Source organism: Pelobates fuscus, chromosome 8, assembly GCF_036172605.1.
Source record: "Pelobates fuscus isolate aPelFus1 chromosome 8, aPelFus1.pri, whole genome shotgun sequence".
Classification (NCBI taxonomy): domain Eukaryota; kingdom Metazoa; phylum Chordata; class Amphibia; order Anura; family Pelobatidae; genus Pelobates; species Pelobates fuscus.
Window position 1 is genome coordinate 135,992,819 of NC_086324.1, and position 15,963 is coordinate 136,008,781.

The following is a 15,963-nucleotide window of genomic DNA, read 5'->3' on the forward strand; positions in this document are numbered from 1 at the left end:
TCACACCATACACATAAAAACCACCCACATTTTACATTTCGCATCATAAGCGACTGTACAATATTTCTAAAAGAAAAATATTATTATTTTTTTTTGACAAATACACAGACATTTCTTCAAGCTGTTTGATCTATTAGCCATACCGTACTATTTTAAGTTAAATGTCAAACGTCGTTAAACTCCAAAATATACACTTCTGTAAAGGTTTAGAAGAATTACAATAGCTGCTATCTATAATAGATATTATTGGTTTAACTAAGCACCATTGAGTGTCTTTAATGAGTTTTTTTTTTTTTTAAGAACTCTATATTGCACTACTCCTTCTAAATATCAATTCAAAGTTATTCTGCAGTAAAAACTCAAGCTGAAGAGCTGTCATGATATTTCTGCTGAGAAACATTCGACTTCTAGAGGACAATTAGCGTATGGCCTATGACACCATTCTTGTCATTGCTCTTACTAACCACTTGCACTTTCAGTCTTCAACACCCTTCAATCAGTCGACCTTCAAAAAATACCTACATTCAAATGTAATCCTCAAACATTATAAATGAATTGATACCCAAATCATTCAGTACCTAAATTTCAAGGTGAGATCTTCACCGGCTTTCCGTTTTTATCATATTGGTAAACAAACATTTTAATACAATGAGAATTAGCAGGTGAAATCCATGGGCTACTGGTTATAGAAAAATTATAGTTGGTGTAAAACTGAACTGGCTGTTTCTGGCACTTGAAAAATGCCTTCAATGTCCCAGCTGCCATTGTACGAAACCTTTTGCTTATAAAACAGTATAGGAAGAAATTAATTGCAGTGTTCAACAAGGCTAGCATGTTAGCAACATCTGTCACAATATGAACTAGCCAGCTGTTATCAATTGGAGATACATAAAGGTGATAAAGTATCATGATAATTCTTGGTGCCCAAAGAATGGCAAAAATAGATGTAATTGTAAACAAAATGGCAGTGGTTTTCCCAGTGGAGTATCCTCTTAATCGAAAATTGCTTTTTCTTCTTAGCTTGTACACAATAATTGAGTTTAGGATAAAGAATATAGAACAGGGCACAAGGTAAACCGTAAAACAATGGATCCAAATGAGGATATGATGAACTGATGTGCTTGTGTAATCCTCAATCCAAATATTTGGCCACCAGTAGTATGGGATACTAGTCAAAAAACATGTGATATAAACACTTACGATAACTTTCCGTGTACGTGCAGGAAACGATACAGTGTGATATTTCAATGGATGGCATACTGCTATGTATCTATCGATCGTCAAAGGGACAGTAATCCAAATTGATGTATGGATGGAAGAAAACTCCAAGACTTCAATGACTTTATTGAGTATCTGAGGCATCTGCTTGTTCAAGATAAAATCTTCCAGCAAGAAATCAACAAAGACGATGAAGAAGAGAACCATTATGTCAGCCGCCGCCAAAGCCAGGAGATAGTTATAGGAGGATTTCTGCCTGCGAGCCACTAACTGTGATAGTATGATTACGGTCAGGATGTTGGCTGTAAAGAAACAAAAATCAAAAGTTATAAACAGTAGGTTAAAACTCCTTCTCACAGCTGAACGTGTTAATTACAAAATGGCAATTAAGAAAAACCAAAGAGTACACATTAAGTTACATTTGGAGAACTAGGAAAGAATTTCAAATAATCCTCTTCATGTAGAACAGTTAGGTAGATAGATTTTATATTTTGTTCATGAGTGGCCGAAGCTTGAAACTTGTACTTTGCTACAACCTTTTTGTTCCTTTTTCCCAACAGTCTTTTCTTTAACATATTAAATAAATGTCCTGTTGAATTCAGAAATGTTTATTAACCAGGTTATTAATGTGGCCAATCAAGAACCATTTGGTTGCTTAGCAGTAAGTTTTCTGTGCATTGTCCCGCTAAATACTTGTAACGAAGTAACGCAAGCTAGCTATGTTACCATATAGTTGAACAGTCACATATGAACTTTATGAACAATCCAATAGTTAACGATTTTTCTATCAAGAATTCGCAAACAGTTTTATTTTTTTCAGTCACATTGCCCTTCAGGGTAATTCACTAAAATCTGGCATGTCAGGAATTCAAAGCTAAGTCAGATGGTATATTAATCCCTTAGTGACCGCGGACGTACAGGGTACGTCAGACAAAAAACAGTCGTTAACGACCGCTGACGTACCCTGTAAATATACCCGGCAAATATGAACGCTGGAAGCGATCGTGATCGCTTCCAAACGCTCTAAGGGTATTGCAGCGATGCCTATGCCTCGATTTCAAGGCATCCTGCAATACCTCTTGTGAATGCCGGGCCGCCGGGTGATCGCTCCCCTGGAGCATTCACTTCTAGGTTGCTCCACATGGCGCCCGGCAGTGAGTCAGAGCATTAGAAGCCATCAGACAGGCTTCTGATGCTCTGCCTCTCTGCTGAGTGCCTCAAGGGGTCGAGGCACACAGTGAAGATAAAAAAGTAAAAAAAAAAAAAGGAAATTAATAAAAAATGTATATAACTAATAAACACCCCCAGTGATTGGTCTTCCTCTCCATTTGGGGGGACTGTCTGACAGCCCAGACAGTCCCCCCTCGGCTAAATAGGACCCCATGAGCCATGTGATCGCTCTGAAAGATAGGTTTCCTTTAATATCACATACATATAATTTTACTTATTGTTTTCTATTTTGTCTATTTGAAATCTATATTTTTAAAGCTCAGCTCAATGACCCTTATTCTAGGCTCACATTAGTGTTGCTGATCAACTGGATACATTAGCAAACAATAATCAGCTCATCCTCTTGGTCTTATATATAGAATGCTAGACATCCAACATGTGAAAATACTAAAGAAATATATTCAAAAATAAACCAAATTAAAAAAAAAAAAATTTCAACTGACACATTGCTCTAGAATGTGGACACTTTTACAAATCTCTATATTCATTATTTTTTAAAGAAATCTAGATTTTATCAGTTTTCTAAGTCTTCTCATAGCATATATATCTATTGTAAGATGAAAGGTTTTGTTTAGTAGAAAGAAGATGCGTCTTCCATGATGTACCTGTTATTCTGTTGTCAGTGATAAATGGGGGATACATTTTTTTAATGCATTTCAATTATTTCTGGGTCAACCAATTTATTTTCCAATCAATGTTAGAATACAGAAAGCTGTGAGCATACCTACTTATTACCAGAGAGCCATCGATGCCCACTAACTACATCTGTTTTATTTAATACATTTCTTAGTAGAAGTCATGGTGCTATGGGCAGATGTATTAATGCAAACAATAAAATAGATTTTGAAGTTAGGGCTAAAACATTTGAAAGGCAACACTTTTGAAAAACATATATCTCACTTGATTCGATCTATCAAAAAAATGCTTGGCTACAATAAAACTGTTCCTTTACACTATGCCTTTATTGAGTCGATATCATACCCAAATCCAAAATATGCTAAATGTTACTGTTCTCATATTTCTCAGAAATACTGGATTGCAGACTTAGCTTTTTTTCTTGGGCACCTAGGGCGCATCAGTCTTCTCTGCAGAGCAAGATTAACCATAAAATATTTTAGACAGGGAATCTAGAACAATAAATCTGCTTTGGCCCCATTAACCATTCCTATCTGTAGAATGAATGGGGTGCAAAACTATGGGATCTTACTCCTTCTCTCTTTTAGTGCAAATGAGTGATGCTTCAGGCCAATAATACATTACAACTAGAGATGTCCCGAACAGTTCGCCGGGAACTATTCGCCGGCGAACATAGCTTGTTCGCGGTCACCGCGGCAGGCGAACATATGCGACGTTTGGACCGCCCCCTAATCGTCATCATTGAGTAAACTTTGACCCTGTACCTCAAAGTCAGCAGACACATTCCAGCCAATCAGCAGCAGACCCTCCCTCCCAGACCCTCCCACCTCCATGACGAATAGGGGGCGGACCGAACATCGCATATGTTCGCCCGCCACGGCGACCGCGAACAAGCTATGTTCGCCAGCGAACTGTTTGGGACATCTCTAATTACAACTGATGATACCACTCAAGCATCATTTTGTACAAGTTCTATTTAGAATCATTTCCATTTGAATATAAAGCTATGCGCATCTCACATACAAAGCACATTTTAACATCCCTGTGGTATTTTGAAATGAACAAGGGGTTATTTTAGAACCATTGGAATTCAGAAGGTTATAGTAATTGAAAGGATGTTAATGGCAGGAACTTGGTGAATAAATGGCGGTATTAATAGTACAACTCTGAAAATCAGCAGTCGTAGGTAACAAAAAGATAGATTAACAAAGAAACACCTACGGGTCCTACATTATACATTGCCCATGTAGAAATCCGGTTTGCCAAGTTTCCTCCATTTGGCCTAATATAATTTAGCTACAAAATCTTACATTTTGTTATGTAAACATTTTCTCAAATATATATATAAGAAGAAAATATTTTCAACAAACGGCTGACACGTAAATATGAGCCTGAGGTTTCTATCAATGATCTTTATTTTTACAAAGCTACTATATTTTGCTTTTCTGTGAAATCTTTTTTAGTTTTGGTTTTTCTTTAAATTAATCTGTGCTATTAGTGGAAATATATATATATATATATATATATATATATATATATATATATATATATATATATATATATATCTAATATACAAACCAGTGCAATTATCAACTAAACTGGGTTTTTTTTTCATACCCTGCAAGTATCCGTCTGGATATGCTGTGTCTAACTTAACGGCCAGATGATACCGGCGTGTACATGGTTAACAGACACACGGTCCAGACATCCACCAATCAAAGCAGGAATCATCACTAGGGGCGGGGTTTACTTGCGATCGACCAATTTTGGCGCGAACGCTGTGCACACATCCCCAGCATGAACTAAGTGTAGTGGGCTATTTAAGGAGCTCCCGTTGCTTTGACCCACTGTTTAGCCTCAGACGAAGGCGCGTTTTGCAGCGCCGAAACACGTGTTAGGTAGCAGTAGGTAGGATAGTTCAAGTTTGGCAACCGACCAGTATAGTCTCTCTGTAAGATCAGCTAGTCAGTTTTTGGGCAATGGACCTTCGTATGATTTAGATAAGGGGACGGGGGAATCGTGGGTGACGGGGATTTTTGTTTAACTTTTCGTCAGATCTCGCAATTCTCATCGCTGGTTTATCTCTGTTTAGAACTGACCACTAGATCTCAAGTTTTCTCCTCCCACTTTTGTTTCCGTCCTCCAGCAACAGTATTGCAATAGATGTTATGCAGATTGCTACAGTGTATCCATCTATCTGCTGTACTTAGACTAGCCTTTGATCACACAGTTGACAAAACCCCTTCTGTCACTATTTTTTGTTACAGCCTTTTCCTATGTGTACATATATTTGTTGTTGCAAGCAAGCACCACACAGGGACTGTACATAGTGACTACAGAATTGGTTTAAGTTCATTTTTATTTTTGCAATTCCATGAAGGATTGCTTTTGTGAGACAGAATATACAGGTTGGGGGGATCTCTAGCTTTATTGAGCTCTACATCCTTTAGGTGACACCCTTAGGATATTTATCCCCATCTAGACACTTATCCTCCTATTTTAAGTTTATTATTATTTTCTTCTTTCAAAAACTCTCCACTAGGGTTTTTTTTACTACAGCCACCATTAAAGGTTACGTTTTATAATTCATTGTACATATGTATAGTTATGCACTAGGGGGCGCCCTTTCTCCTTTGACCTATTCAGGTCTACTTCTCAATTATCAACTAAACAGTGATTTCAAATCCTAAATAGTATTATTTAAAAACACCTCACATAGGTAAAAAAATAATGGGGATTTGGTTACATTATATGATCATACATTGCAAAAGCCTGCCAACTGCATCAAAGTACCCCATTCTTGGCAGGTACCCCATTCTTGCCTGCCAAGATTGGGGTACTTTGATGCAGTTGGCAGGCTTATGCAATGTATGATCATATAATGTAACCAAACCCCCATTATTTTTTACCTAGGTGAGGTGTTTTTAAATAGTACTATTTAGGATTTAAAATCACTGTTTAGTTGATAAGCGAGTGCACTGGTTTGTATTTTGGTCCCAGTAGCACCCTGTAATATATGCATGTTTAGGTGAGTGCAGCCCTCCTGACTTTGTGTATATATATATATATATATATATATATATATATATATATAATTTTTTTTTTCTTTAAAACTACATGTTGCAGAAACCCAGCTTTACAAGCATCCTTAAATTCAATATTTTGTGAATCTACTTTTGGCTTTAATAACATTGAGAGAGTTTAGTACCTAGAGGTATGGGTGCTTGAATAACTTATTAATATTATTTTTCTGCACGTTCCACGTTTGTATTGAAAAATAGTTCAAGATTTGCCTTTTAATTTAAAAAAGCAAATATGAGACAACCAATAATATAAAGGGTTAAATGTGAAATAAGAGTTTTAAAACATTTAAAGAAAAATAACAATAGTAGGGCAAAGCTTAAAGACATTATGGATATACCAGTAGATAATTAGCACAGATTATCTTGGACTAAGAAAAATTATAAAAGGCTATATCGCAGAGGAGTAACCCACCACATACAGTAAACTCTATATCACTTGTAAATGAGAAAAACTAGAGACAAGGGTAGGCAGATGTTGTGGGCTACATCTCCCATAATCCTCTTACAGGCAACATTCTGGGAAAGCATTATGGGAGGTGTAGTCCAAATCAGCTTGAGTGCCAAAGGTTGCCTATCCCTGGCCTAAGTGGAAAGGTGAGGGCTAGGAATTGATAGCTGTCCAATGTACATCTTTCTTAGGTGACGTCAGAACAAACAGAGGCATTTTGGCAGGGTTCCAGTTAGGTGATTGATGGTGAGGTACAAATGTTGGTAGCCTGATAGTGCTAGAATTAAGACCTGATTCCACAGTTAGAAGTATAGGTGAGTTGGAATTCCGTTCTGTCATGCTGAATTACCATAGAGCATGGACTATTCAATGCGTTAAGATCAGAGTTGAATGAAGATGGAACTGAACAGTCTGCACCATGCTTTTGTGTTGCAGGATGTGTGAGAAAAAGGTATGCTCCTGATTCTCATTGAAGTATGTGGTCTTGCTCAAAAATGGATTTAGGACTATAAACTTAATTCCCCACATTGAAAGTCAATTCTTAAGCCTGTTTTGGGGGGATGGGGGTGGTAGAGAGCAGCAAACATGGATTAGGTGAGAAATTCCCCTTTAGAGATTTACACTGGTTGGTTTACTCTGCTCAAAAAAAATAAAGGGAACACAAAAATAACACATCGTAGATCTGAATGAATTAAATATTCTTCTGAAATACTTTGTTCTTTACATAGTTGAATGTGCTGACAACAAAATCACACAAAATTAAAAAAATGGCAATCACATTTTTCAACCCATGGAGGTCTGGATTTGGAGTCACACTCAAAATTAAAGTGGAAAAACACACTACAGGCTGATCCAACTTTGATGTAATGTCCTTAAAGCAAGTCAAAATGAGGCTCAGTAGTGTGTGTGGCCTCCACGTGCCTAAGTGACCTGCCTACAACGCCTGTGCAGTCTCCTGATGAGGTGGTGGATGGTCTCCTGAGGGGCTCCTCCCAGACCTGGACTAAAGCATCTGCCAACTCCTGGACAGTCTGTGGTGAAACGTGATGTTGGTGGATGGAGCGAGACATGATGTCCCAGATGTGCTCAATTGGATTCATGTGCATTAGGAGGAACCCAGGGCCAACCGCACCAGCATATGGTCTCACAAGGGGTCTGAGGATCTCATCTCGGTACCTAAAGGCAGTCAGGCTACCTCTGACGAGCACATGGAGGGCTGTGCGGCCCCCCAAATAAATGCCACCCCACACCATTACTGACCCACTGCCAAACCGGTCATGCTGGAGGATGTTGCAGGTAGCAGAACATTCTCCACGGCATCTCTAGACTTTGTCACGTCTGTCACATGTGCTCAGTGTGAACCTGCTTTCATCTGTGAAGACGCAGGGCGCCAGTGGCGAATATGACAATCTTGGTGTTCCTCCTGTTCCTCCTTGCACAAAGGCGGAGGTAGCGGTCCTGCTGCTGGGTTGTTGCCCTCCTACGGCCTCCTCCACGTCTCCTGATGTACTGGCCTGTCTCCAGGTAGCGCCTCCATGCTCTGGACACTACGCTGACAGACACAGCAAACCTTCTTGCCACAGCTCGCATTGATGTGCCATCCTGGATGAGCTGTACTACCTGAGCCACTTGTGTGGGTTGTAGACTCCGTCTCATGCTACCACTAGAGTGAAAGCACTGCCAGCATTTAAAAGTGACAAAAACATCAGCCAGGAAGCATAGGAACTGAGAAGTGGTCTGTGGTCACCACCTGCAGAACCACTTCTTTATTGGGGGTGTCTTGCTAATTGCCTATAATTTCCACCTGTTGTCTATCCCATTTGCACAACAGCATGTGAAACTGATTGTCACTCAGTGTTGCTTCCTAAGTGGACAGTTTGATTTCACAGAAGTGTGATTGACTTGGAGTTACATTGTGTTGTTTAAGTGTTCCCTTTATTTTTTTGAGCAGTGTATATTGTTTTGATATGGAGCTCAGTACAGGTCCATCAATTGTGGTCTGCCACCTCATCCTCTGAAATTGTTTTTTTTGTAATAACATTTTTATTGAAAAGTTTTCAATATAACATTATCGAGCAAGACAAAAAAGGGCAGAACATTCATCAAACAAGTAATGCAGCTCCAGGAGTGATGACATAGAAGAGCTGTAAGGTTATATAAGGAGGAAAAGCATAGAAATAGAGGAGAAAAGAGAGGGCCAGGGAGGTAGGAAGTTGGAAAAGGATAGGAGACCACAAGAAGCAAGAACACCTCTCCCCATTGGGCCAGAAGGAAGGAGCTAACAAGGCCTAGAAAAAAGTAGATTCAAGCTGGGGTTCTATGGGGACATTTCTCCAACCAAGTAGATCTATAGTCTTCATCCTCTGAGATTTTTTTTTACATTCGTATAGTGAAATTTCAAAATTCAGTTTAAGTCTGCAGATAATGAAGACCTGTCAAGAATATTGATATTTTGTTTTTACTAATTTAACTTTTAATTTCCTGCCAAGTAAGTGCTGTGGAAAATGTACTTTAGGCCATTTTTCATGGGATCTTCACCCACTTTAACCATCTCTTTTGTTTCACAGCATATAACAACCCACAACAACAAAATATACAAAAAATATAATAATATTTTTTCATCACTACAATTTGATGTTGATTGAATAAAACCCCATGTGTTTCCTGTTTCTCTCTTTTATACAAGATAATATAACACTCTATTGGAGGACCGCTCCAAAACTGAAGGTACAGCAAAACAATACTTTGTTTCAAGCATAGTGCAGAAGAAAGATATTGGGTTTGGCAATAGAATGGAGTTGAGTTTTATACTTCTTTTAATTATTTTTTTATTAATTTGGGGAGTGGGGGCGGAACCCCTCACAAACACCTACACTTACAAAAAAACGCATGAAAACACTGTTTTTTAGTTGTTGTAAGCCTTTACGCTCAAAAAAAGGCAAATTGCGAAAAATTCTCTACGTCAGCTATGCTTTCAGTTTGGCTACTCTGGCCTTAAATGTAAAATATAAATAAAACATTTTATTTGAATTCTCACCTTAGTGAATAACCCTTAAGGTTTATTTTTCATCTATTGGGCTTTGCGATGTTTAAAAGTTAAATTGTATTTTATTTTATTCAATTACAAGTGTGATGAAAAAAAGTGGAACCATAGAACAAATTTTCTTTAACTAAGTGAGTTGGAATAATTTAGAAAAATGAAATACATTTAAAATAACAAGTCAATTTATGACCAAAATATATCTTTAAGTAAGAGAAATAACGTGCATGGTTTCAAAAGAGATTGATGTATGAACAACATGTGTATGAAAGTCATTCGACCTCAGAAAGACGTTTAGGTTATCTCAAATTTATATTTGATTCCTTATTGTTAACCATGCCTAAAACATCCTTCCAAGATAATTTTTTGAGAATTTTTTTTTAAATGACTATGCTTTAGCAGCTTGCTAAATTATTTTTCCCAAATTAATCTATTTTTTTTTTTAATTATCGTGAAAAGTAATTGAAACAAATGATCTAGTCCAGAAAATTATCCAGAGTCAGCACTGATAGTTCAGCTTCGCGTGTCCTTGGATGTGAAAAATATGAAGTTCATAATTTAAACGCTTATGATTTAAGGGAAATCTTGAAAAAAAATGCAGAATAGTATAAGAAATATGGTTATTTTAGCTCATAACTCACTATCGATCATTGTGTTGAATTTCTTTAAAGTGGTTGACCCTGGTAATATCTATTTCAGCCAACCCTACCAAATTAAAATGTCAATCGGGCTTTGCTGACAAGTTAAGTGTATTGCTGCCTTCATTTGTACCAGCTTCTGTTCAACCTTTTAAACGTAATGCCTCTTTTGAACAAATTCCAGTCTTCTCTTCCCGGGCGACATTTGCATTAATGTTTAAGTCACTTTATGGCTTCTATGTTGTTATTATTGCCCCTGCAAGATGAATACAGATCATAATGTTAAGAGGCTTGTGAAAATATGTTCTGCACATAGAAATGATTGCTCTTTCAAAATGTATATTAGAGAAAATAAAAAATATGCATACGTCAAAAACTAGAATCCTTGACAATAAGATGCGGTTTTTATTTTTGGTTAAAGAAAATGGACAGCAACTTTGTTTCTCTAAAAGGGAATTCTCAGAGCACCATAACTACTGCAGCATACTGTGGTGGTTATGGTACCAGAAGTGTACAAGCACCCTCCCATGGTAAGTAGACAAACAAGATGGACACCAGGACATTCTTAGCACTATTACCATAACAATACGCTGTAGTGGTTATGGTGGTTGGAATGTTCCGTTACATAAATGAGATACTACTTCCTATGCGAGAGTGCAAGATTTAACAAAATATGAGGATTGGCTGGTAGGTGCTAAGAGATCATATTATAACTTACCTCTTAGGGTTATACTGCACATAATTAAAAGGCAGTTTGTTTCTATGCAATAGACGTATAGTTGGAGAGCAAGGTTAAAATGAGATTGGGACGAAGATACGTGTATGGAAAGCTAAGGGTAGGATCCATAAAAAGTTGATATGGTTATATGAAAAAAAACACGTTTTTTAACCCCTTAAGGACCAAACTTCTGGAATAAAAGGGAATCATGACATGTCACACACGTCATGTGTCCTTAAGGGGTTAAGAGAACTTCTGAAAGTCTTGAGATTTATTTGTCATTCTTAAATTCTCTGTAGTGCAATCCACAACTAAACTGCCTGCTAGGGAACAGTTTATTGGATCGCGATAGTTTCATTAAAGGGACACTATAGTCACCAGAAACACTAAAGCTTAATGTAGTTGTTCTGGTTTCTATAGCATGTCCCTGCAGACTCAGCAATGTAAATGCTGCCTTGTCAGAGGGTTCCATGTACTGGCTTTGCTAGATTGTAACATATATTGCAATTTTTTCTGTCAATTGGTACAGATATAACACTTTTAACTATTTTTTTGCTACTACCTTTTATTGTTATAAAGGTAGAACATTTGGCAAGGGGCCAACTTGCCCTGGGATATTCCCTCCTTCCAGGTTCAAGGATTCTTATGTCATACATATAATTTCTTATATTGAACACCTAAGAGATCTGTATGTATTTCGTATTTTATATCCACTAAACTTCAGTGTATTTTTAAACTAAGTTTTATTACCACATCCACTCTCTTTGAAAGCTCCTGGATATTTGTTGCTATTTTTATAGTTTACACATTGATATATACTGTCTTTATAGGTTTCTGGTGAATCCCTATTTTTCCCAGTTTCAGAGCTTTCTATTTATGGTCTTATTCCCTCTTTTTCCTGTATATTCTATACTTAGATATCAGATTTTTATTTAGTGTTTACATTGTTACCTAGTAACACCTCTAGTGGTAGTCACTTAGACCTTTCCTGTGGGAAAGCACTGAATTGGCTGAGATTGTAAAGATTAATGATCTCAGCCATGAAGGTGGGCCAGCCGTGTCCAGACCATTGTGGAGACTAAATCTACCTCGATACTTTGCCAGCATTATGGCTGTAAGAGCAGTATGGGATATGTAGTCCAAAACATCTGGATGGTCTAAGGTTCCCTTGTGTCTGTCATGAGATAACTCCATGAGTGATCTGTTGTAACAACTACAAAATAAATAAATACAAAACAAAGTAAGCGCTGTAAACCAGGAGACACCTAAAAACAAAGTAAGCAGATCAACACACGTATTACTTGTTCAAACAAATTAAACAGGCCAAAAATAATACACAGCTGTTCCTAGTATAGACCAATAGCACCTCAATAGAACCATGCATCATACATACATACATACATATAATACTTCTATAAACAAGCTGACTGCAATCTCAACATTCCAAGCTCAAAATAAAATAGTATAGACAATACAATCCCCATTTTTGGATATTTTGATGGGTGCCTTCCCTCGGGGTGAAAATTGTAAATAAATAGCCAATGGATGGAAAACAGCAATAACAAGTGAAAGTATAAAGGTGAAATATGTAAGGATAAATGAAATATATGATTAGATGTATCCTAAAATATTAATTTCAGATCATTAACTTGCTCTGGATAAATATCGTTGGTGGTAGAGTCCACACGAGTGGGCACTGAGAGATTGGGAAACCAGACCAGAGGAAGAGTAGCCTCACACAAGTATGAAGGAGAATAACTATATTTATTGATACAATAACCTGATTTAATAACAAGACAGTAATATACAAAATCATATCTAACTTAATAGCACTGTTATAACAAAAAGCAATACTGATATATATATATATATGTTTCAATTTAATGCACTTTTTAACTTATTTACATATTTTATTATTTTTTTAAAAGAAGGTGTAAAGCAATTATCTTTACATTACAGGATGTTTCCCTAATGTAGGAATTGTAAAGATCATCAGGTTTCAAATGAGAATGGATAGTACAAAGTACAAGATAATTCTTAGGGGATGCCAGTGTGGGTCAGACAGTACTGAGAAACTGAGAATAAAATGCACACATCAGCAGGACATTGACTTTGAGGACAAAAGCCAGATGATCGTTAATTTTCATAAAGGGCCCCGTTAAAGATCGCAAGCCAAATGAAAATTTATGGGAAGATTAGAAAACTGCAGAATGTGCAGATAATTGATCAGTCTCAAAAAAGTTAACTGTATTTTTTCAGTACAACCAAGAGCAAAACTATTGAACAATTGAAATAAATATTCACTTATTGTTTATTTCAAATTTTCTTTACAATCTACAAAAAAGTCACACAAACTAAACATCATATTTTGGTGGCATTTTAGCAGATTTATTTAGCGAAACTAGACACTATTGCTATTTATAATTTATATTTTTTTAAATACAGTTCTAAGCAGCATATGATAGATTTATATTTTTTGGGGGGGGAAGGGGGGTTTTTAAATACCCGATTAAGCTAATTTTAGTATATTATGTTTCTCTCTTGCCCAGTGAAAAAATATGCATTAGGTATAACTAGTTAGGAGAATTGTATTGTTGTTTAAATGATTAGTAACAGGGGAATGTGGGAGTAGATTTTAGACTTTGTGCAGTAGTCTTCGTCTGTTAGGTTGTTTCTCTCCCTGCCCCATGGACATGTTATGCACTAGAAAGATTCCCCACCAATCCATAACTTGCAACATTGGGAGGTATGAAAACAGGACACGGCTTGGGAGAGCCTATGGGCGAATCACTGGTAATGCCCTGGAAAGTGAGATCTCCCAAAGAAGTGGGGTATCAGGCTAACGTGATACACTTCAGACTGACTCATAATCTGCTGGCCTTCCATCTCAGTGCAGACTATGCAACGAGTGCTGCTTAAATGCTCTGTGCATAGCCCTAGAGTCCTGACACCATTCAGCACAGTGCAAGTAAGTCTACTGATGCGGTCGCACTGTGCTTGCTAGGAATAGCTTCAGAACATCAGGGAAAAAATCTATAACGGAGGCATGAAAGCCATAAATCAGGACTGTGTAACAGGATCTGGGATAGTTGGAATGTTTGTCAATCATATATAGCCTATACAACTGCCATGCATGTAAATTGTTCATTTCTGTCCTATTTTGGTCTAATACTGCTCATATACAGTCACTTACAATGTCACTTGCAGCTACGTGCTATAGTGTCACAGACGTTGATAGTTTCCACATCAGAATTCCAGAGGGCGTAGGGACAGTACAGAATTGGAGTGGGGGAAGGCTCTGTTACATTTTCTAGATCCATATGCATAATAAATTATCAGCTTTGCATTTTAATGCAATTTACACTTGCTGTCACTGCCACACATGATTTGTTCTATGATTTACAGTAGATAAATACACAACCTTAATTCCTTATTTAAACAGATATACTGTCTGTAACGGATCGCCTGGCACCCCGACTTGGTACCTCCATTAATGGATGCTCCTAGTGCTTCCTGAGGACTCCAAGCACTCTGGCAGACACCAAAATCACCGAATCCGAGAAACCTTTAAATTCTCCCAAGCATATGAATGCTGTAGACCATTGAATAGGAACCATACGAATAGGCTTGTACTCCTAGCAGTCAACTGGAACAGCATGCAATAAATCCTTCCCCCAATAATGAGACGACACATCACTTTGAGGGTAAAACAGGAACTCTGGACTGGCTCATACAGCCTGGCTTTTATTACACTTGTACACTTACAGGCCACACCCAGGGGGAGGCATAAAATAACCAATCACATACATGGTACAACCCACACATCCCCTCCCCTCAGATAACCAGTTAACATAATTATTACAGCCAGGAAAACTACAGTTTTTATACATGTGCTATAACTTTAAATCCATACATCCAATCTTCCCAAAAACCACATATTTAGAATCAGCACACTTTAAACATACACCCTTCCAAAAATCAGACAAATCCCTCCAGTGGATCAAAAGTTAGCTGGAGGTCCCTTTATGACCGACCGCAAGCACATTTTCCTGCCCAAAACAGTTCCATAGATTTGGGCTGTGCGGCCGGTCAATTTCATGCGAAAAAACGACTAAGTCCCATTTCGAACGGGACTTAGTCTCTGGAGCTGCAAGTTCAGTATGGAAGAAGGTAAGGGTCAGCGGTGTTCGGTAAAATGTGTAGCCGATTTTAGTTCCACAGAATCTTTAGCATACACCGCTGACCGCATTCGACTGAACAAAGATGGCCGCCGCCACGTGCAATTAACCTCCGGTAACCTCAAAGCCTGGGAGGTAAATTGCCTGCATACTTTAACTTCTGGGTGGTCCGCCTGTGTGGTACTTGGTTCAGTAAGCCCTATTTACTGAACCAAGTGGGAGAAAGCCAGGAACAAGTTATTTTACAGGTCTGGGGACATAGTCTTAAAGGGGCATTGTTCACCAAAGTTACAAGATGTCCCCAGACGGTTCTTAAAGGGCCATACACACCCAATAAAAGTCCATTCCTTTTCAGGGGCCATAGTCTTAAAGGGTATTGTTACCCGAAGTCTCAATATGTCCCCAGACAGTTCTTAAAGAGCCAGCAGCAGTACAATAAAATACCATTCACTGTACTTAAAGGGCCAGCAGTCGCACAATAAAATACAATATGCCCCAAATAATCCAGGGGCCATAGTTGTCAGGATCGGGACAGGGATCCAACACGCAGAGTACAAACAGTAGCCAGATACGTATACCGGACCTTAGAATGGCCGGACTAACGTAAGTAGTACAGTATAGAATGGTCAAAGACAAGCCGAGGTCGAGGGTAACAGAAGACAGGTAAGCGAGAGACAAGCCGAATCAAGGGTAACAGAGATAAGCAGAGTAGAGCAAACAAGCCGGGTCAAAACCAAAAGGGATAATAGAATACACAAGCACTGAGTGACTAGA

The 15,963-nt window shown here is 37.9% G+C and overlaps 1 protein-coding gene across 1 annotated transcript in view; it reads right to left on the reverse strand.

Annotated features, from left to right (window-relative positions):
- Positions 1 to 382: 382 nt before the first annotated feature.
- Positions 383 to 15,963, reverse strand: part of GPR139 (G protein-coupled receptor 139) — an 81,361-nt gene continuing 65,780 nt past the window's right edge. The window contains exon 2 of the mRNA XM_063428860.1: positions 383 to 1,520. Coding sequence (XP_063284930.1) covers positions 586 to 1,520 — 935 coding nt within the window. The 3' untranslated portion in view covers positions 383 to 585. The remainder of the gene's footprint in view (positions 1,521 to 15,963) is intronic.